This window comes from Medicago sativa, chromosome 1, assembly GCF_051527215.1.
Source record: "Medicago sativa cultivar Bolivia chromosome 1, Bolivia_mono, whole genome shotgun sequence".
In the NCBI taxonomy this organism is placed as follows: Eukaryota; Viridiplantae; Streptophyta; class Magnoliopsida; order Fabales; family Fabaceae; genus Medicago; species Medicago sativa.
Window position 1 is genome coordinate 79711892 of NC_140749.1, and position 25108 is coordinate 79736999.

A 25108-nucleotide genomic window follows, 5' to 3' on the forward strand; every position below is an offset into this window, starting at 1 on the left:
TAAACTATGGTAATATTAAAGTGGAAACATCTTTCCTATAAACTATGGTAATATTGGTTTAAACTATGGTAAGATTAGGTTTCCATGCATAGTTACATAAAATCAACATCAAAATGGACATGGTTTCCAATCAATCATAATCATCATCAAAATCAGAATCGTCGTCATCAGGGTAATCTATACTTCCAAAGTTGTCACCGGACCCGTAACCCTCATCGTCGTAACCGACGTTGTCGAAATCGATGTTGTCGTAAGCATTGGGTGGTGGTAGAAAAAAGGAGGAGGAGGAGGAGGAGGAGGAGGAGGAGGAGGAGGTGGTGGTGGTGATGGTGGACGAGGAGGTGGTGCTCATGGAACGAATCGAAGAGGTCGGCGAACCGGAGGAACTAGCGGAGCAAGGGGATCAAAGTCCCAGAAATTGTCCCAAATATTGGGGGGACGTACTGACGACGAAAACTAAGTGCGGCGGCCGGAGCCGAAGGAGGTGGTGGTGGTGGAGGGAGTTGACCTGCGACGGCTGGCGGAGCTGGATCTTTGACGACTGATGGAGGTGGTGGGAGTTGAGCTGCGACACGGCGGCGTTGGCGAGTAGCACCGCTGCTTTCACTTTTCTGAAAATTGAAGTTGCGCTTCATTTTGAATTTGAATTTCGAAGAGGTGGGAAGCCTGAAATATATGAGAAATTTGATATGATACATTGTGGAAACTCATTAATATTGTCAAAATATAAACATTAATATAGTGTTTCTATTGAATAACTTTTTATTTTATATGCAACTCAACATTCAATGTTTGCACCGTACTCGTTCAGATTTTATGTGTTTAATGCTTATATATGCATAAACAAATTTTTATGTAAATATATGAGAAAATCGACGTGATGAAATTCTAGAAACTCATGACTATTTTCAAAATATCAACATCAATGTAGTGTTTCTATTAAATAACCTTTTATTTTATATGAAAAACACCGTTCAAGTTTGCACCGCACCCGTTGCAGATTTTATGTGTTTTATTTGAAAATACAGATTTTTATGTAAATATACGAGAAAATACGAGAAATTTACAGATTTTTATGTAAATATACGAGAAATTTGATATGATAATATTGTGGAAACTCATTAATATTGTCAAAATATAAAGATTAACACAGTGTTTCTGTTGAATTACTTCTTATTTTATATATGCAAAACTTAGTTCAAAGTTTGCACCACACCAGTTGTATATTTTATGTGTTTATATATGCATAAATAAATTTTTATGTTCATATATGAGAAAATCGATACGATAAAATTTTGGAAACACGACTATTTTCAGAATATCAACATCAATGTAGTGTTTCTATTAAATAACTTTTTAATTTATATTTAAAACACCATTAAATATTTGCACCGCACTCGTTGAGGATTTTATATGCTATATGCAGATTTTTTTTTACGTAACGATATGTAATAGTCAATATGATAAAATTTGAAAAACTCGTGACTATTTTTAAAATATCAACATCACTGTATATTTTTTTTTTATCAAATCAACATTAATGTATTGTTTACCGTTATATATTTACACTGCACTCTGTAACACCCTATTTCTAATAAGCGGTAAAACGTGCGAATACATCAGACATATTCTAGAAATAGATGCTACGTCTCCGAATCAAACCACAATTATACATGCATAAAGATCATGTTACACAACATAGCAGCGGAACAGTCATATAATTCATAAAACATCTCCAAATATCAACATGATACAATTGTATCCTCCAAATCTCGAATAACAAAATATCTCAACAACTCCGAAATACATAGTCAAAATAAAACAACATGCAAGAACTATCCTAGATCAGAGCCCTAATCTAGACACTTGCATGAAAAAGAGGAACTTCACTCCTCGACATCATCAAGCAAACAACTAAGCATCCTGCACTCCATCTACCCGTCCATATAGAAAGGTAGGTGGTAAACCACTGAGGGTTAGCATTACATCATCATAATCCACAAAAAACATTTATCATGAACATTGGAAATGAAAGAATATATTCAAGAATAACAATCCATACATATATTCACAAGTATCCACAACACATGCATATTATTCTTTACCATCATTCCAAGTTCATCTCAACAAGTGTATCATACACATATCACAAATTCACCTTGTCAATCAACAATTAACCCTCAATAATTCAATCCACAAATTACAGTTAGCAATCAATCATAAAACACATTGCAATGCAATTCAATCCACCAATAGTTTATGCAATGATTCTAGACTCATCTAGATGCATGTGGTACCAATCACCTCCAGGTCGTCACCTTCGATGCAACAAAAACATCGTACTCACCTCAATTGGATATAAAATCCGCCACCATCAGTCTTGGATATAAAATCCACCACCATCAGTCTTGGATATAAAATCCACCACCATCAGTCATGAATGCATGAACATATGACTCAACTACAAATGCATATGTTCACACAAACAATAATCACCTCACCATCACCAATACTTGTATATATGCAATCATCAACAAGTCACCACCAATGTAACATATATACAATCACCAACAACATCAAAAATCACACAACATGAAGTTGTCACATAATTACACCACCAATCATCTTCACATAACATATAACAATTCTCCGTAAAGGATTCACAATCAATTGGTTCTCAAAAGTCCTCTTGAGTCAAGTTCGTCTCTCAAAATCACAACATTAAATTAATTGAACATTTAAGTCAAAACCAAGTAAACAAGCTCAATTGCCTATGCCTTGTATTCTCAGAACCCACACGTGTGTGCAGTAGAGGTTACGTAAGCATTTCATCGGCCAAATGCGAATTCATAAAAATCACAAAGTTCGTCTCAATTATCATTTTTCAAAGAATTTCCCAATTCCTAAGTAAAAACAAGTAGGTTCACTACATCACAGTTTAGCCACCTTAGTTGCACTCTTAAAAATCAAGTTTCAAAGATTAAAAACATTCCACAAGGATTGGGTCGACTTAGAACTAGTTATGCGGGATTTTCGACAAAACGTTTCAAGAGTATTCTCCCCATAACTTGCAAACCAAAAATCGTATTCAAGTCAAACCAACGCCCTTAGAAAGATAAAAATATTATTTACAATTTTCATGTTTGTACGAAAAACCAGTTCACGACTGAAACGAGCGAAAAAGATGCGAGAGTGCAAAACAGGAACCCTGTCCTGTGACAACTCGCCACTGCGAGTAGGGCTACTCGCCACTGTGAGTTAGCAGTTACTCACTGTTGCGAGTAAGCTTGCTCGCAGCTGCGAGTTATGACAGTTTAGTCTCGGGAAAAAGAGCCATTTTCACCCCAAAACCCCAATTTGGACTCCCCAATGCCCAAATTTAATCCCAAGGTTCATCCAAACATTTCTAAACATGAAAAGACACACAAATGCATATCAAATTTGTCCCAAAACATTCTCTAAACAAAAATCATCATTTGACCCATTTTCCATCAAACTTCAAAAACAACACAAGTTCATAGCAAACTTCATCAATTATGATTACCCAATGTTTAATCATCAACAACAACACCTCTCAATAACAACAACAACTAAACATCATGAATTCATCAACAATTCATCACAACAACACTTCATATCATCATTTTTGGACAAAAATGCAAAGCACACATATAACCACAACTTAAGCATGTAATTTTATCATCAACAACTCAATTAACATTTAATTCACATACCCAAACATTGCATCAAAACATGTACACGAATTTACAAGCAATTAGGCTCAATTCAACAATTTCACAAAATGGGTAAAAAGAAAAAGATGTGAATTATGGTTGAAATCTAACCCTCTTACCTCTAACACCAAGATTTTCTAACCCAAGCTTCAATTTAGCTCCTAGATGATGAATCCCCTCTTTGCCTTCTAACCCTTGTTGTTGTTCTTCTCTCTAGCCTCTATCTCTTCTCTTCTCAAATGAAATGAAATGAATAATGTTGTAAAACCTAATTTCACCAACAACTAGAGTTTATATATATGCTCTACTCAATTGGGCTTATCTCTCAAACCTTAATGGGCCTAACCCATTTCTATTCTAACACCCAAAATGTCACTACTCACTTAATGGTAAATTATAACACTAACAGTCACTTAATGGTAATTAAAATAATTACTACACCCTCTCTAGTAACTTGGTAAAATAATAACTCTCACTAAACACTAAAAATAACTTTCTGCAAAAATTACAAAATTACCCCTACTCTCAAAATGACCAAAATGCCCCTAAGTCCAAAATGACTAAAATACCCTTCTACACCGAATTCTACAATTCCCAACCAAAAATACACACAGAGGCAAATAATCACATAAGAGCACATATAACACACATAAATAAATAATAAAATAAAACTAGCGAAAATCGGGCTGTTACACACTCATTGTAAAATTTACGTGCTTATATCTCCAAAATCAAATAGAAAGATAGTTGTCCGTAATTATCATGATAATACATTGACTTTTAAAAAGACACTCATGAAGTTTTATTGATTTTTGATTTTTATATATTATTTTTTAAAATAATTTCTTTATATATTGTTAGTATATTAAAAAAAAATTAAAATTAAAAGTATTCCAAAGACTTATTAATTTTGCATCCAAAAGACAAATAAATTTGTTATACCCATCTATCCGTGGAATTGCAGATTAATTACATTTTTTTTGTAGAAAAAAAATTGGTCACCTCCTTTTGTTTTTAATTAAAAAACAAATAAATATTTTAAAAGTATTCAAAGACAAGTTAATTTTGCATCCAAAAAACAAATATGCGTGGAAATTTGTTATATCCGTGGATAATTCCATAGTATTTGTGTTTAAGTAATTTTTTAAAAAACAAATAAATCGATTCTATATTTATCCCGTGGAAATTTGTTACAATTGGGATAACCATTATCCATAATTAATTTTAAATAATAAAAAACAATTAAATTAAATTTTGCAAAATGACCAATATGCACATAAAATTAAGTAGATTATGAGTTTTAAAGAGGACGATTAAGATATTTTGCTGTAGTTCAACTTTCATATATTGTTAGTAGATTATATTACAATATCATTAGGTGAGAAAATATATTTATAATAAGTATATTAGATATTTATCAATTACGAGCCTAAATTGATTAGTGACCATATTAAGTAATAAGACTATTTAAATTTCTAACTGAATAATTAATTAAATATTTAATTAATTGATATGAGTTCAATACGAATGAATGTGTGGATGACCTATTTCTGAATAATGAAGACCCTAATTGGTCATCAATGTCATATATTGACCACGGTCCTTAATATACCAACCAAACCACATACTTGTCTTCTCTCCCTATTTGAAGATGCCTAAGGTGCATATGGAGTTTAGGTTGAGGAAGAACCACAAGTAAACATGTGCTTGTAATCGGCCTCTCTTTATATTTTAGATTGTTGTTGTTAAGATGCTCACTATCAAAAGTTCATCCATCCAAATATTACTATAATCCTTGATAAAACATGTCAAAGATCTTTATTTTAAATGCATGCTCATAAGTTTATTTGGCTTCCGCACTAAATTATAATTATAGTTATAATATTTGCTATTGAACATATCTTGTATTGATGAATTATTAAATCAATTCCATCAATGTATTCACAAGATAAACATCGCTCAAAGCATAAGATATGCCAAGAGCAAAACTTAACCAACAGAAAGTTCATTACTTAAATCACAAGAGACACCGAGACACTTATGGTCTGTGCAAAGAGAGAAATAAGAGAGAGAGAGAAAGAGAGGAGAAATAGCCATCTTACCCTGTTTGGTGTAGCGTAGAAATAGGGGAGAGAGATAAAAACAGACGGGGCCCACTTACTTTTTGTTTCTCCTCTTGCTTGCCAAAAAAGTGGAAGCACAACACACTTTTCCTCAAAATTCCAGTTTTACCCTCTCTTTTCTCCTATTTTTTTAACGTGTTTTTCATATTAACATACAATGTATTTTGCTTAAGAAAACAAATGGGTTGGCTATTTTTTTTTACATGCTAGTTGCAGATAAAAATAAGATTTTGTTGACGAGGACACATGATGTTTGCTATTATTTATGTAATTGATTAATTAACTGAATTAAGATAAAAATAAAATTGATGGTAATTTTTTAATTTAAGGGTATTCTTGTACTTTCAAAACATTAATATGCTTCTCTCTCCCCTATTTCTCTTCTCATTCTCTTATACCAAACAATACATCAAATCTACTTTATTTCCCACTTCTTTCTCTCTTTCCATACTCTCTCTCACCTATTTCTCTCTTTACAACTTCTCTTTCTAACCAAACACACCCTTAGGCTTTGTTTGGGAGTTTGGAGGGGAAGAGAAGGAAGAGCTTTGAATGGAGAGAAAGATAGGAAAAATTGAGAAATCTTTCACATTTTTTGAAATAGTATTTTTTACAAAGTGATAAATTAATGCTTATGATTAATATATTTTTAATTTTAAGAATATTATAACAAACATATATTAAATTTGAAGAATTCATATAAACCCTCATCGAATACACTTTTTTAGTTCCTCAAATGAGAAGAAGTTTATTGGTTATTGATGTATTGTATACAATCTTACCTTGTTATTTAAAAGACGTTTTAAGGAGTTGAACAAAAGTGCACTAATTAGTTATTTTTTATTAGTGCACTGATATTCCACGCAGCCTTACTAATTGGTGTAGTGACATGGCAACTCGGTGTCATATGCCAAGGCTAAGTCACCAAGATTCCTTCCACATCAGCGGATCTAGTGTGACTTGGAAACTCCAGAGACCAAAAGTGATGGAGGGTAGAATCCCCTACTTTTTTTCTTTTCTTTTTTAAACTATAATCAAAACTCACTAATATGTAATCAAATGCATTAAAAAAAGGAGGACAGTCCGATGCACTAATTGGTATATATTGTATGCAGCCTTACTTTTTTTTTAGAGGGTCTTACTGTGCTTTTTAGAGGTTGTTTCCATGACTAGAACATTGGACCTTTTCAATCACACGACAACAACTTTACCGTTACGCTAAAGCTCCCCCTTAATCAAATGAATAAATTAACTCTAAAAATATTGATTATCCTAATTGAATACTACAAAACATATTTATATTACATACGCCCCAATATCTCTCTTGATCTTTTTGTATATTCACTTCTATTCTTTTATATTGTTCATTTCTTATCTATGACATCTTATCTTGTGAGATTTCAAGTTTTAGCATGTGTTCATGCTTCATAGATGACGGTAACCATAAAGTTGGATATGAAGAACATTAGAAGTAACAAGGACAACCGAATAAAGGAAGTCAAATTTTCAATAGAAGCACATTAATACAGTAGCATAGCTTTGAAAAGTAGCAACATTTCTGCCGGTCTTATTGTAGCACACCAAGATTACATCAGAAGACTTGTTCCATAGCTGTTACAAATCCATCAAATAGTATTTGATTTACAGAGAACTACTTATCTCACAGAAATTGAGGCAAATGTTTTGGCAACAGTTACTGTGCTTTAGTCTCAGATGGAGCTTCAGTCTCCCAGAAGGCGGTTGGCTTCCCAGTTTTGGAAACTGTCTTCAGAACTGTGTCGGGCTCAACATTTCCTTTCACTACCACTTTCTGTTCCTTCAAATCAATGTCATAAGATTCCACGCCTGTAAATAAAACAACTAGTTATAATTCTGCAATTTGAAAGGGAATCCTTGGTTGATATTATTGTTATTGAGTTTACTTTAATCAATATATCAAGATTCAGGTCTCTGCAAGTTTACTTCTATCATATTCTTGCATCAAGGAACTAAAACAATTTGGCCTTGATCTTTACATTATTTCCTTACATACATAATTAATTGCAGCAATTTTTTCATCTGGTTAAACAAAAATTATATGTTAGGTACCGAGTTTGGGCCTTAAGCGAACAAATGGGTCAAGTAGAGAATTGGTTACAATTTTCTTCTCTGAGGAGCCCATGCTCAGGAGTTATAGGGGGATTTCCCTTCCGTAATACCACTATTTTCTATTAATAATAAAATTTCCTTTTCTATCTAAATTTGGGTTCCTATCAGTATAAGTATATGGTGTAATTGAAGAAATAAAAAGAACCAAGCCAACAACAGAACCAACATATTTAGTGAAGACAAGGGAAGTGGAGCTTTGCTGTTGACTGGAAAAAACACGGTAGATGCTATAATTTGTCACTCTAACAAAGGACAAAAGAAGAAAATTGCTTACATCCAATTGTAGCAGATTAATATATTCATGATTGGAAACTTAAAAGGAAGGATATAAGCACTATACTAACTAGTAAAGGTAAGATGCTATGCTAGAGAAGGTGTGAATTAACATGTTCAGTTGTCCTTCTCTCTGCTTCGTGAGATAGTCAAACAAGTTTCAAAATGACCGAAAGAATTATTAGATATGTAGACACTTCAATACAAAGTTAAGACTTGCGAAGCATAAGACGTACACAAATGCAGATACTATAAAAGGAAGTTCATGAAAATCACTTGAAAGCCAAGCATAACTAAATCATAACATCCAATACAGAAAAGAAATAAACACATGGATACACGATGGAGAAAAATGGGGTGCATACATCAACCCTGCAACTTATGAATTGAAAAAGAAAAAGTAGAATAAACTTGGATAATTGATCACCTAAAGAAGTCTGCCAATGGCTATATGCAGAAACGGAAACCACACCAAATTCAGAATTACATTCAAGTCGTTAACAAACAGATCACCTAAACTAATCACCTACAAAAAGTAGAATAAATTTCGATAAGTGATAACCTAAAGAAGTCTGCCAATGGCTATAGGGTTACGATCAAAGTCGTTAACAAACTGCAGAGGATACTGCTATCAATTGATTTTTTTTAGTATTATTCAAAATACGAAATCGAAGACAAAATAACCCGTCTTAAGGGAGAACATAACCAAAAACTATGAGTAATTATGTCAATCTAACAACACATATTATGTAACAGAGAAAAGTTTTCAGTAGCAAGATAATTAAAATGACGGTGAATACAATACAATACAATACAATACAATACAATACAATACAATACAATACAATACAATAGAATGGAGAGTATAAAGTAATGGATTAAATATACCATCCAATTTTCCGAGAACTCTTTTCACAGCTCCAACACATCCTTCACAAGACATACCAACTTTGAGGGTAACAGTCTGTAATCACAATGCAAAAATTTCATCAAACGGATCGAAAACAATATGTAACCATTGTAATTCTTAAATAATCCTAATAATACAGATGTGAACATAAGCAAAAGAAACAAAACTCGTGGATTCAGATTTCGTAAGAATGATTAAATCTGATAAACAACACCGATAATTCCAGATGGCTAAACAAAGAAATTGATGGATGGAACAACAAGAACAATTAATCGGGGGGAGGGGGGGGGGGGGGGGGGTGTAAAATAGTAAAATTGGAGGCAGATAAGAAAAGAAGAGAAGAATGTAAAGAAGGGTTTACCTGAGAAGACATGATTAAAGACTTAATTGGGGAAGATGAGAAAAGTCAAAGGAGAAGGAAAACAATACAATAGATGCGTGCGGATTTGATGATAGATAGATAGATAGATTGAGTTTGGTTTTTATAGGAAGAGACAACGATGGATGTTACTGGGTGGCGTGGGTGGCGTTTTGTTTGTTCAACACAGCACACGTAGCGTCAAAATTACTTCCTCGTATGCGATTACGTCTTTCCTTCTTTTTTTACAAATTTACACTAGTAACAAACCCGTGCTGACGCACGGGTACAGTAAACGTTTGTTATTTGTTAAAAATTATGAAATGTTTATAAGAGTTTTGATGCAATTTAATTATTAGTTTATGTATTAATTTGGATGTGATGGCCAAATATTTGTGTATTATATTTTTGATTCAACAATAATATCCACTTATATATTTTTTTTCTCCAAATAAAAAATATAATAACATATCTTGGAGTTTTTTCCTCAAAAAATATATAATTTTGGAGTAGGTTTGCTAAATTAAAATATTAACTCGGAAAAAAAATTAGTAATGAAGTCTTGTCTTTTGTATAATAATATTTTTGTAACTTTTCAGAAACGACAACTCGTCTTGTGCATTTCTTTTAAAATTCAAACTTGTCTTATGCGTAATAATTAATTCAAAATATCATTAGCAACAACTTGTCCAGTGTATAATCAATGACGATTTGTCCCGTGTATAACAATAATTTTACATTTTTAGTAGTGACAATTTGTCATATGTAAAATGTTTATTTTAAAACTTGGATCACCAACGACTTGGCTCATGTATAACAATTACTTTAAAATTTATATCATTGATGACTTGTCTCGTGTATAATAATTATTTTAATTTTTTTATCAATGACAACATGTCATGTGTATAATAATAATTTTTAAATTATGAGCAGTGACAAATTGTCTCCTTTATAACAACTATTTTAAAATATGTATCAACGACGATTTAGCCAATGTGTAATAATAACTTTTAAATTTTTTTTTTTTTGAAGAAATAACTTTTAAATTTTAACAATGACAACTTGTCATGTGTATAATTATTATTTTATAATCCATATCGCTGATGACGTGTCATGTGTATAAAATACTAATTACGGATAATTGTTGTGTGTAACTAATTTCCACCGATAACTATACACTAATTTATTTATTTTGATGGACTTAGATTTTTAGATATTGTTAGTAAAAGTAGATGCTGGTGGATTTGTATCAGTGAAGATTTCGCCAGTGTATAATAATAATTTTTAAAGTTAACAGTAACAACTTGTTTCGTGTATACCAAATATTTTATAATTATATATCAGTGATGACATGTCACATGGTTAATATCTGTGACAACTCGTCTCTTATGTTATAATTATTTTAATCTACACTTAATGATAACATGTATCGCGTATAATACTGGTTTTGGTTAATAATTATTTTAAAATTTTCCCTCAAAAAATAAATTTATTTTGAAATTTATATCTGTGACAACATGTCTCTTATGTTATAACTATTTTTAATTTCTACTTAATGATAACATGTATCACGTCTAATACTGGTTTTTTAAATTTTTAAGTTAGTTTTCCACTTATATTATGATTTAAAAAAATGGTGAATGCATGTTATAACATTTTTTTCCTCACGACTCGTTTTTATATATATATATTATAGCAAAACTGATTAATTTATTTTTTAAAAAATTAATTGCGGATAACGATCATGTGTAACTAATTTCCACCGATAACTATACACTAATTTATTTATTTTGATGTACTTAGATTTTTAGATATTGTTAGTAGAAGTAGATGTTAGTAAATTTGTATCAGTGAAGATTTCACCAGTGTATAATAATAATTTTTAAAGTTAACAGTAACAACTTGTTTCATGTATAATAAATATTTTATAATATATATCAGTGATGACATGTCACATGGTTAATAATTATTTGGAAATTTATATCAGCTATAACTTGTCTCCGGTGTTATAATTATTTTTAATTTGTACTCAATGATAACATGTATCGCGTATAATCCTGGTTTTTTAAAATTTTAAGTTTGTTTTCCACTTATATTATGATTTAAAAAATGTAGAATGCATGTTATAACATTTTTTTCCTCACGAACTCATCACGACGCGTTTATATATATTATAGCAAAACTAATTACGGATAATGGTCATGTGTAACTAATTTCCACCGATAACTATACACTAATTTATTTATTTTGCAGGACTTTGATTTTTAGATATTGTTAGTAGAAGTAGATGTTAGTAGATTTGTATCAGTGAAGATTTCTCCCGTGTATAATAATAATTTTTAAAGTTAACAGTAACAACTTGTTTCGTGTATAACAAATATTTTATATTATATATCAGTGATGACATGTTACATGGTTAATAATTATCTGAAAATTTATATCAGCTACAACTTGTCTCTTATGTTATAATTATTTTTAATTTGTACTAAATGATAACATGTTCAGTGTATAATTATAATTTTAAAAATTTTCAAGTTAACTTTTCACTTATATTATGGTTAAAAAAAGGAAAATGTCTGTTATAGCGATTTTTTTCCTTGCGAACTCATCACAACAAATAAAAAATATCAATCGACACGGATAGTTCATGAATGCTTCGCGATAATATACTGTGCGACAAATAACAATATTCTAAAAAAGATTCATTTAATAAAAAATTCACAAAAAGTAATATTCATTTGTTACATAATAATGAATAAATATGATTCTTCAAAACCAAAACAAAATTATAGATGAAAAAAAAATAAGAGGATAACTTGTTAAAAATATATATTTAAAAAAAAAAAAGGATATTGTCATGGTTAGGCCCAAGGCATGTAAAAAATTGATCCAGTATATTTCTAAAATATAAAAAAACCAATACATAACTTTTAATAACAAAACCCTAAATAATATATTCTCTATTTGCCAAAAGTCACCGAACTCTTTCTTTATTTCTCTCTCTGCCTGTTCCGCCGTTCTTCTCCTCTCCCTCACAAACCACCACAAAACCCTCTTCTCTCTTCATTTGCAACAAACTCTGACCACCATACACATAAAATAAAACCGTCATCTTTATCCTCTCATCATCCTCTACAAAACCCACTTATTTATATTTAGATCAAGGGAAGTAACAATTTTGAGTTCAGCTTCTCTCTCATCGTACGGCCACCGTGATTCATCTCCACAACCGAAATTCCCTCTATCTCGCCGTCATACATGCAACAGCAACAATCAAAAGATGAAATTAGATGTTCAGCATGCTTATTTTCAAGAGATGTAAGAAATTTTGTTGTAGATCAACAAATGTGTTTCTGATTTTTTAGATCTGACACTAATATTATTCTTTTTTGTTGTTAGAAATAGAAATAAAAACAAAGAATGTTGTTTTTGGTAAATCAGAACTTTTTATTTTCTTTTACCACGATATGGAGTGTCTGTTATTTTCTTTTTATGTTAATCTTTTTATTAAATTAAAAAAAAAACTAATCAGGATGCCATCTTTCTCACCTTTCCTTTCAAAACTGATTTTTCAATTTAGTTATTATTTCTTTATTATATAGATAAAAAGAAACAACAGAAAATTAATTTTAGATATGACTTTTCTATCTGTTTTATCATTTTAGATATGCCTTTTTGTAGATCTGAAAAATTGGTATAATAATAATAATAATACTAATAATAATATTCATAATTTTTATTTTGTTCCAAAAAAAATTCTATGTAACTTTTTTTTTTTTGTCAAGAGTAACATTTTAAATTTGCTTGTTTAATGATCTGGTCTTTTTTGTACACATTAATTATCTTTATGAAACAAAAAAAATTGTCAACTTCTATTTTTAAATATGATTTGGTGTTTTCTCTGTTTTATTTGTACATCCTTTTTTTCCAGCATCAATGGTACTTGTATACAAATTGGGATCATAGCTATACATATATTATAGTATTTTTTTAAAAAGAAATCCAAAATTGATGAATCTATATAAATTAAAATCATCTGAGTTTATAAAAAATAAAGTAAATCTAATCTAAGAGTGGAGTTCAGTCTAGTGGTGAGTTTATCCATGTTATTTCTTCTTAGATGTACTTTTTTTCTAATAAGACTGGCCTTTTTCGTTTTTGTTTTCTAGTGGTGAGTTCAGTCTAATAAGATGTACTTTTTCTTTTTATTCCTCATTTCATTTATATCATGTTCATTGTAATAATGATGAAGAAAACAAAAACAATGTTGATATTGATTAGCTAGTTGTAGAATATACGATAGAACATAACATATATGTATATTGTTTCTTATGCATTCATGTAGAATCTTACAAAAAAAGAAGCTTCATTTAACATGTTATAGTTTGTTAGAGATTTGATATGTAGAGGAAAAAAATTTAAGACAATGCACAACCAAAGAATGAGTTCATTATCATCTTCATACCTTTATGAAGATAAAAGAAGTTTCATTTATCTTTCATGTGTTCACTCTTTTTCTGCAAAATAGAGATGATGAAAAATGGTTGTTAGAAAAAACTGAGAAGAACAAAAAAGTATACATAAAACCAGTGAAAGAAGAAAAAGGGAGAATGATATAATAGTGAAGGAAAGTTAGTTATTTGCAATATTTGGTATACTTAGTGTAGATTTTCTTTTTGGTTGATGATGATAAAGTTGAACAGACTAAGTTGTTTGCCTCTTTCAGTTTGTTCTTTATTTCATTTCTTTCTCTGCATCTGTCCTTCACATGTTAATAGGTGCTGTATTTTAAGGAGCAATGTAAGAGAGGGATTTGAAACATTTTATTATTAGTCAAAAAATGGTCATGAGGCATTTTACTTGAGTTAACACTTTATAAGAGAAAAATGCAATGCAAAATATTGCAACAAATATGTTGCTTACCTATTTTTCTTCTGTTTTCGGTGTTTATTGCAGATGTTGCTCATTTTGTATTTGAAGCTTGAAGATGATAGAATAGAAAAAATCTTCATGATTTCTTCTTTTTCTGTTACCACTTTTCTACTCATGTGTAGAACATTTTTTGAAATGTGTTGAATGAGAGAAGATGAAAATAAGAGAATGGTGAGAGAGATAGTATATGAGGATTCATTTGTATATATATTCAAACTAAATTTAATTGAATTTGAAATTTGAATTTGAAAACTTGCCCCCAAATTTGGTTGGTAAATGTGTAGAGTACACAAAATATATTTATTGATTTGAGACATGACTCAGTTTGCTTTTTCAAGTAAAAGCAAACTATCTTCAAAGTTGTTTTAGTCAGCTTGAAACCAGGAAAAGAAATTTGAAGAGCAATGAAACCAAACAACATAACTTGGTACTTAGATGACATCATGTTAGTTAATTGTGGTGATGTGGTTGAATAAAGTAATGTTTTGACAGCAATTACCCTTGCTTTTGTGATTTTTTCAATAAACCAGCCAGGGGCAATAAGAGGTTTTCCACAATAAAGTAATGTTTTGACAGCAATTACCCTTGCTTTTGTGATTTTTTCAATAAACCAGCCAGGGGCAATAAGAGGTTTTCCACAATAAAGTAATGTTTTGACAGCAATTACCCTTGCTTTTGTGATTTTTTCAATAAACCAGCCAGGGGCAATAAGAGGTTTTCCACAACATCTTCTCTTCTTATATTAAGAGAGATGAGTAGTAAAAATATATACTTCCTCCCTCCCATAACATATCACTTATTTGAAATGTACAATATTTTTTTTTGTTTGACAAAAACAAAACCACATTTATTCATTCAAATCGATAAAATACATCATTCAATACCGCTAAAAACGTAAAGGATGAATCTGCGAACAATTTCACAACATTAGACATTTGGTTTGCAAGACCCATATTTTTAAAATATTAAATTTTCATAATTTTTTTAATATAGAATTAAAGATATTAAAGATAAAAAATATACATTGATATATGTGTTAGAGTCAACTCTGTCAAGTAATATGGGACGGAGGAAGTATTTTAGAGATGAAAAGAAATTTTTTTTTATATATTTACATAGACTAAAAATACTGTTTCCTTAAACAATTTAAACAAACCTTTGATTTATGGGTTGAATCTCCCCTACTTAATCGACCAAATACATCTAAAGTGTTTTTTTACAATTTTAAATTGTATTTGTCCCTCTCATTTTATTTGTTAGATAATATTTGTTCCCTATCATTTTAACACTAGATTTTTATAACAAAAATAGTCATTTCTAAAAAGAAAGAAAAAAGTTATTCGATGCTGATCTAATCAATAAGTTTATTCATATATTACAAGTGTATGTATTCAACTTTTGTAGTCGATACTAGGATCCTATTGATGAATAATTTATAAATACTTTTATCAATGATATTTGAATCTTGATGTACGATCCGATCATGTTGAACCTGAGAACTCAATTCAAATAAACTAATTTCTATATAAAAAAAAATGTCGTTTTAACACCAGGGGTAAGGGCAAAAGTGATGACATATAAATTAGGTGTATGTTGATGAACTACTCAATTAGTCATTAATCTTATAAACATTTGGTTTATGCATACATTTTTTTTTTATAAAAAAATGATATTTGTATAACTATTTTTTGTGACAACTCTCTTTAATATTAACATTATTTTTTTTATTGTTTTTTGTTTTTATGTCAATGTATCTTTTTCTTTGTAAATTTACGGTTGTCCTTAAGATTATTGTACAAATGATTGTTCAAATAACACAACTCAAAAAATGGCCTTGTATTGTTACATTCATTTAGTTGACGGTAAGTCAATAACCCAATTTTAACGGTAGTATGTAGACCTTAGAAAAAATTGATAATCGTGTGTTTGATTTTAATTCTTCTTCATCCATAAAATAATGGTTAAAGTTAGTTCTTCATCCACGAACCCTGCTATGAAACGCCCCAGAGGCATGTCAAGTGAGTCTGAAGATGCAATCAAGATATGTGACGATGATTACATCATGAGCTATCAATAGTCGACTCTAAGGACAATTGTTCAATAAGAAAGAATGTAAACAAACAACCTTTGATTTTTGGTCAAAGAAAAATACTCTTTGTTTTGTAAATTTGTGCTCCTTTTGTTTTTTGGCAATTCCAACCGAAAACTCAAAAACTCTTTGTTGGTTGGGGTTTTTTGACACCAAAATTGGTTGGATGAGTTGTTTTTATAACCTAGCTTTGAATTTTTAATTATAGACAAATTTTTTATTTCATTTGTGAAAACAAAATATAAACAAAATAAAAGACTCGTCCAAATAAAACGTAATTCTCCCCTAAGAAAAAATAAAACGTAATTCAACAACTAAATTCATTTTGTATTTCTTACTCAACAGCCCAAATTCATAAGAAAGTAAAAGCAGAGAAGTAGAAAACACTTGTTCAAGACCACTTTGTAATCCAGTACAACATACCACCACGAAGATATACTTGACAACGTAGTCCCTCCACTCCACCAATTCATAGTCAACTAAATCACCAATCCATATATAATATTAGCTAATTAACGAGTAGTTGTTCAAGAAAAAAAATGATTTTCCATGAAATATTCCACTCAATAACTCAACCATATTATAATGTAAGTTTTAATTATCTATAATGATCAAAAGTTTTTCTCTTGAATTAGTTGACCGAGAGAAGACTGCAGCATCATATAAACTTCATACCAACCATTTTGAGAAGGGTGAACTGTGTCCCAAAAGAGTGAAAACTCTGGCTTCTCACATATACTATATTTCCTTGCTCCTTTATCATCAACACTTCCACAAAAATACTTCAAATCCTCTCCCTTACAACACGGTTGCAATGGATTCATCACTGTTGAGTTTTCTAAACAAAGGATAAAAAAGGAAGTCAGCATCAAGGATTTTTTCTTCCTTTAACAATTTAATAATTATAAGTTTTAACTTCCTTTATTGTCGTTTTTTGTTGTCAAGCTTTATTGTTGTTTTCTACATATGTTTATAGAAAAAGACATGTTTAATATTTTATTTAAAATATAATAAACTTCAATGTTATATTTTGACTTAACAATCTCTTAAGAAATATAAACTTCAATGTTGGGATAAATTCATCTAAATTATGATGAAAATAAAGTGAATTATGAAACAAGTGGAAAAGCGATTATTGAAGAATGTCTGTGTCTATTCAACTTGAATTACTACTAATTTTGCATTACAATGTACCTCTTATATACACAATGCATAACTAAAACAATTTTTCTAAGAAATCTCAACAAACTAACTAACGAATAGAGATAAATTGCAATACAAGTTATCAACAAACTATTATGAATTATTTCATTTATTCCAATCTTATATGAGATTGATCAAAAAAATAGCATGAAAATTGATAAAAAAATAATATGAGACAGTTATAAAATGGTCACTAGTGTCATTGTTTATTACGAACTTCCTATTTCCCTTTTCCTATTTGATGATAGAATCTCTAACATACCTCTCATTTAATTTATCTTTTTAAAGTTTTAATGCACAAAATTATAAGCAAAACAATTTAGATAGTAGACTTTTGGTCAATTTTTTTTATTAGATAATAGACTTGATTTTTATTGGAATTTTATAGATTAAATTTGATAATTTACATTTTTTTTAGGAAAAGATCATTTACATTTCTTAATATGCATAATTTGATCAATTTTAACTAATAATATTTCATTAACTATGGAATAATTAATAAACTATTATTTACCAGCTCGCCTTTTCTGCATCTTTGCAATTACGGAGAGGAAAGAGCTGTAGAGATCCAGTGTCATGAAAACTGATTTTCCCATTTGCTTGTTTAGTTGTTGCACAGTTTGGAGCAACATTTGACTATGGTTTTGGGAAACCAAGTTGGAAGACTCATCACACTTTTCATAAGAAGATCTCATAGTTATCATAGGCACACATCCAATAGGCTCTAATAAACCAATTGCTATTTTGTTTATTCCCAGCTCGTGAATACGTTTAAGATTCAAGTACATTTGCTCTACAAGGGATTTTGTGAAGACAGATATATCCTGCCACAAAGAAAAACAAAAGGCGATAATTGATCGACAAGTAAAGTCGATAAAAAATTGTATTACCTAGAAATCAAACTCAAATTTTTCGGAACGAATAAGTTCATTAACCACTTGAATGCATAGTTGATTTATATAAAACTAGTTTGTAGTTTTATGATAGAGGTGGAACCAAATTAATATACCATAAAGAACTAATTAAAATGTAAACTGTTTTACACGAGCTAAAAACAAAAGAACGATAACCAATTATAAATATGTCATATAAAATAAAGTAAAAAATAATCAGAAATGAAATCAAACAAATAATTATATTACAGAAATATCAAAATATATTTAATCTACAATTAATTATCTTGTTTAAAAAGTAATTGAAATTTATGAAGACTCTTATCCTTCCTTAATTTTATCTCATATTTAAAATTTATTCTCATCTTTTCTTAAATCATTTTGTCTCAAAATCTTTTTTATTTTTCAAATGGAGCTAATATGTGCAAACATAATTAATTAGTTCAACCACTCACCTGCAAGCTCCCATTCTTGAGTACAAATGTAGCATAGTCATTACCGCCAGCGTTCACAAGTGCAATTGAAGATTCAAGGTCATGTTTGGTATAGACATTTTGTTGTATTAACTTCTCAAATGAGTCTATTTGTACACTCATGTTTGGTCCATCAACCAAAGTATTGAAAATACCAGTCCCTCCATGTGCAAAGTTCATACCATATTGTAGTTCTGTGGAATTTCTCAATGCATATGGTGTTGGGGATTTTATTTTCAAAAAGGAAGCTGCATACATAATATCAAAATCAAAATTATAAGCAATGATTAAAATTTATATGATATGTTGCGAGTTCGAGAATATAATATAGCCTTTCGAACGAGCTAATTTTCTTTGTACATAAATAAATACTACCAATGTAATCGGTGAGGACAAGACCGTCGCAGAACCTTCCGGCTGGTTTACCAGGAAAACTGATTCCGTAAGGAGGATTATATGATCCTGAGTTCAAGAAATTCCCTGTGTCAACATAGGAGTCCCCAAAAACAAACAGTTTTAAAGAGTTTGTATTGTTGTATGCTCCATGTGACTTTTTTACCCCTTCCACTCCTGCAACATTTGCATTAATCAGTTCTACAATTACCAACCTATAAAATGAAAAAAATTGAAAACCAGGTATTTAATTTGATGAGATTCTAGCAAAGAATGCGTACCTGTTATAATGAAGAAAAGAATAAACCAAGGGAGAAGAGTGATTACTTTCACTAATAGAGTTTGTTTCATCATATTATGATCGGTGGCAGATTGAATATGTGATGTACTGATGTCAGGATGAATGGCAAAAGTGTATAAATACTCTACCAAGGTTGGCATATGGTAGATTACCAATCTGATTAGGCCAACTATATATTGAATTGGTGTGACCATCGCCCATCACTAGTGCAAAATGGGAATTACAAGATAAAAAAGATGATACAGTGACATTTTTGCAATTAAATTGATGTCGAGAACTATTGTAAATCGGTCATTTAAATATTTGACTTGTAACACATTGAACACGGTGACATTTATATATTGAACTATTTTTGTTACATTGTTTCTCGGCATTGTATAGATTGTCACATTGGTATTCAAGGAGTCGGCTAAGGCAAGGTTCTACTCTTAATTGATTGAAAACACTATGTAGAACACAACCAAAGTGAGGTCGATCACTAATTTGATTGAAAACGCATTGCAGAAACTCACCTTGTAGCCATTATCAGCCGACTTTTTTGGTGGAAGCTCAACCGAAAAGAGAATTTACCAATAGAATAACTTTCTAGTTATGCTATTGACAATGACTTCTATTTTGATTTCGACTAGAAACGAAAATTAGTGACCATGAAAAAACTAATTTATCCTTGTATCCCACATGAAGAAAATAATTTATCTCTGATGCTTGTTTATCTATTAAGCCATCAAGAACGAAATAAAGAAGAAACAAGAGAAGGGAAGAAATGAAAGCTATGATGAATGGTTTGATTATGAAAATTGGATTGAATTAGTGGTATTTATATCGTTTGAATTAGTGGTATTTATATCGTTAAACATGAGAGAATGGGGAAAAATTGATTGGGTTACCTAAGTAAAAAAAAAACTCACACAGAATTATTGTAGGTCAATTTTATTTATCAATAGGAGTTACCATCCAAATCAAACTAATGTTATGCATTAAATAACTATGAATTGTTTAAGCCAATTAGAACTTTAAAATCATCTTAAAATAGTTTGTTTAAGCCGGTTAAGACATTATTGTTGAGTATGAGAGAAGGGAAAAAACTTGAATGAGTTGCATAAGTAAAAACTCACCAACTGAATAAATGTTGGTCAATTTTATTTACTTTGGAGTTATCAATCAAAATTATTGACAAAGAACATATGAATTCTCGTTTTAAACTATCCCACGCAAATTGACACTGAGGTGATCACTGCATAGTTTAATATGGTTTTTAGAAATTTGTCATAAAAGAGACAACTATTTATTTAAAACACGCAAAGTTACTACATATTTTTATTTCTTTTATAAAAAATTTAACTATCCTTTCACATGTATATGAGTAGATCTCGTTGTCCTATCTCTTCACTTGATTTTTTTAAATTTGTTGTCGCATATCTTTGTTGATATTTGTAGATTTATACATTGTTCATTTTTTTTTTATTGTTCATGAGATATATGTTCAAATGAACGCCAAAAATGGAAGATCACTCATGACCCAATATTTTCAGAAGCACCAAGTTGTTGGGATCCTTGACATCCAAAAAAAAAAAAAAAAAGTTGTTGGGATCCTTATATGTGTGTCTGCGCGCGTGCGTGCGTGCCATGACTTGCTAAAAAAGAGGGTAGCATATTCATACTTAATACAAGACACTCAAACTCTTAGGAATGACCATGTACGCGTTCTTACATGACTTACGAAAAAAAAATAAGTATACAAATTTATGTATGTGGTTTAAGATCGGTTTGGTTCGATTTTTTTAGAAAATTGAAATTTAATATGATATTTTAAAGCATCAAAATAACCCATTTAATTAACACCTGTTATTATACGAGAGAAAAATTATTTTAGTCATGAATCAATTTTTTATGTTAATGTATGAAATTTCGCTTTATATATTGTTGATGTTAGAGTCATTAAACCAACAATGACACTCAGCGCCACATTCTCGAGCTATTTTTTTTTCTTTCTGAAAGTAAGAATAGTGTTGCATAGAAACAACTAGTTAAAATTTATCATTGTTAAATAATTATGAGAGAAAGCCAAGCAAAGGTGTTCGAGACTTTGATATCTGTTTTGGGGGCTATCGTCATGCCATTTGTTAAATACACAATATTGCTTAGAGGCAATAGCTTCTCTGGTGGTCCTTAGGCGGGGGGAAAATAGAAATAACAAGGAGAGAAAGTCATGCAAAGGTGTTCGAGACTTTGAAAGCTATTCTAGAAAAAGAAAATGAATTATGTTAGTGAGAAGTACTGACATAACTCACTTTCTTTTTCTAAAACATTGCACTAGAGTGTTACTCAGCCCCCAATATCTATTACGTCATTGATATGCTTATTTGACACAATTGGAGGTGCAATAGTGGCTTGGTTTATGGAAGGGAGGTTTAATAACAACATCTGATCCATTTTTAAATTGGATTTATAATTGTTGTCTGCTATTTACGTGGTAAGGTTACATAACTAAACTACGAATCGAAAAATCAATCACTTTAATGCAAACTATTTCTAATTTAATTAATTTAAAAAATTTCACATGTAGGGGATATTCTGCTCTAGGATAGGTATCTACTTGTCAAAAGTAGTATCGAAATCTAGAGGCCCTGTATATTCTACAACGTTTAATCCATTGACCATGGTCATTGTTGCTCTCTTTGGATTTTTACTTTTTGGCGAGGAGATGTTGCTTGGAAGTAATAAAAAAATACTATACTTTTGAAGAACAAACAAAGGAAATGAAAAACAGAGCAAAAAGAAAACGAGACGGAAGGAAATAACAATGATATTCTCAAACCAGAGAGAGGGTGAAGGATCAAAAAAAATGGTAGTGAGTGAGGTCTCTGAAAATGAAAATGGTGAGGTGAATGTGAGGTGGAGTGTATAGTCTGAAAGAAACATGATACTATATATAACATATACAACCACATGCAATATATAAACGGATTGAACATGTAATATTACAGTGTGATAGGCGTGGTTGTGATATTTTTGGGATTGTATTGTTTTATACGGGGGAAGAGCAAAGATCTCAACCCTCTAAGTAATGAACAAGCTGGTGTTGCTAATGTATCACATTCAAGAATCAAAGAGGAAAATAAATTAGATGTGTAGAACTATGTTGTGTCTCTAGTGATGTCTTTTGAGATTGTTGTAACTTCATAATTGTGGAACTATGTTATTGGATGCATTGATACGTAATTGGGTATTAAAAACATTATTAAAGTGTTGTGTAAGTTACAATCAAATTGTGTCATTGAAATTGATATATCATCTAATAATTGAATTGATATTATTATATCTCTTAATTGTTGTAAATGTGTTATAACATATGTTCAATGGTGGCCATGAGCATGTTAAGGATGTGTGATCACTTTTATAAACATCAAGGTGTTGGGATCTTAAGGCTTACATGTGTGTGCGCGTGCGTGCTTGCGTTACTTATAAAAAAGAATAATATATTCCTACTTAACACAAATCATCCAAACTCTCAAGGATGACTATGTATGTGTTCCTAGGCAGCAAAGAACAAGGAGAGACAACTTTATTAAAGATTATTACTAAATTAACAAATGGGTTAAATATATTTTTGGTTCCTATAAATATACCAACTTTTCGTTTTAGTCCCTCTAAAATTTTCCTTCAACTTTTAGTCCCTATAAAATTTTCAATCACTACTTTTGGTCCCTATTTTTAAGTTAATTTTTGTATTTTTTAATGAAATTGTGCAGAAATGTGTAAAATATTGTAAAAAAAATTCCCGAAAAAATTAGAATTTTTTTACAAAACACAAATTAAATATGAATTTTTAACCATGAACAATATAAAAATTCATGTTTTGTTAAAAAATTCTAATTTTTTTTGGGAGAGATTCCTATAATATTATGAATTTTTCTGCAAAATTTTATTAAAAAATATGAATTCTACATATGAGTTTACTTTAAAGGAGGGACTAAAAGTGAAGATGAAAATTTTTGTAGGGACTAAAAGTTGAAGGAAAATTTTAGAGGGACCAAAACGAAAAGTTGACATATTTATAGGGATCAAAAATATATTTAACCCTTAACAAATACATCAAGATGGATAAATTGTGTGTGACGAACATCTCTATGTAGCTGTAGAAGATGATATATATGAAATGTCTAATTCTGAATCTAATGAATTGCCAAAGTTGTTTTCTCACTTATACAGTGATTATTTTCAGTGGTTAATTTTTAAGTTGCTTATTAAAATATATACCCATCCTAAAATAACCGAGTCATTTGTACAAAACATTTGTCATACAATAACTGATCAATTTCAATTTTCAATGCAGTATTAATTACATTTTTTCAATTATAACTCGAATTTATACTATTTTTATCACTCTCAATTCAATGTATTCTATTTTGCATTTATGATAATGGTGAATCCACCAATACTAGACAGACAAGAGCACACAAAACTTTTCTTTTTTTCACTTATACACTTTTTTTCTTAATATATGTAAAATAAACAAGAGTCATGCTAACTTGTGTCATTAGAGCACATCCAGAAGAAGGTATATTGCACTGTCCACCAACATGTAATTTAGAAAAGTGAGGTATTTGGCAAAGAGAAATGATATATGAACAACCATTTTGTGACAACTTTTAGACAACTTTCTCTCTCATACTCACATTACATTCTTACTCCTTTTTTTCTCTCCATTGTTTTTTATCAATAAGAAGAGATAAAAAAAAAAATTGTCATAAAAGTTGTCACCAAATGGTTATTCAAATTACCATTACTCTTTGACAAATTGTACCATTGGAGTCCGCCAAGTGGAATGTGTGTTACTTTTTGAAGCAACTTGGTGGCACAGTTCTCGATAAAAGTTACAATATTAAAATGTGAATTGTAATAAAATTAAATGTGAATAAAATTAAATATGAGTAAAATAGTAATATATGAGGTAAAGTTGTGGGACCAAATATAATTATTTAAAGTTACATGGAACAAAATATAAATGAGATTTTTTAAAATAAGGTGGCAATGTAGACCCCATTTAAGAGATATATTTGGGTTGCACCATTGAAGGTGCTCTTAGGGCACATGTTAAGGAACTCAAAAGTAGAAATATTTTCTAAAGTTTTGTGCATTCAATTTATTGCAAATTCAAAAATTAAATTTAATGTACACATTCAAACAAAAAGTTAGTACAATATTTGATTCGTTAACTTGTGTTCTAAGGGTACAAGTTAGTTTTTCCCAATAAATAAAAAGGCTAAACTATTTT

At 30.2% G+C, this 25108-nt stretch overlaps 2 protein-coding genes across 3 annotated transcripts; both read right to left on the bottom strand.

Annotated features, from left to right (window-relative positions):
* Positions 1 to 7329: 7329 nt before the first annotated feature.
* Positions 7330 to 9616, bottom strand: ATX1 (homolog of anti-oxidant 1). The gene is made up of 3 exons (XM_085739572.1): positions 9550 to 9616; positions 9167 to 9242; positions 7330 to 7702 (listed from the first exon to the last, which is right to left on the bottom strand). The coding sequence occupies exons 1-3, from the start codon at positions 9559 to 9561 to the stop codon at positions 7551 to 7553; spliced, it is 240 nt and encodes a 79-aa protein (XP_085595698.1). The 5' UTR covers positions 9562 to 9616; the 3' UTR covers positions 7330 to 7550.
* Positions 9617 to 16918: 7302 nt separating this feature from the next.
* LOC146957900 (GDSL esterase/lipase At5g03610-like) lies at positions 16919 to 19907 on the bottom strand. Of its 2 annotated transcripts, none has more exons than XM_085739579.1 (5): positions 19811 to 19907; positions 19512 to 19706; positions 19119 to 19384; positions 18285 to 18594; positions 16919 to 17393 (listed from the first exon to the last, which is right to left on the bottom strand). In XM_085739579.1, exons 1-5 carry the CDS (start codon positions 19881 to 19883, stop codon positions 17179 to 17181), a joined length of 1059 nt encoding a protein of 352 aa, XP_085595705.1. In that variant the 5' UTR covers positions 19884 to 19907; the 3' UTR covers positions 16919 to 17178. The 2 variants fall into 2 exon arrangements, with proteins under 2 accessions (XP_085595705.1, XP_085595704.1); XM_085739578.1 differs by having other exon boundaries at positions 16919 to 17405.
* Between the last annotated feature and the right edge of the window lie 5201 nt (positions 19908 to 25108).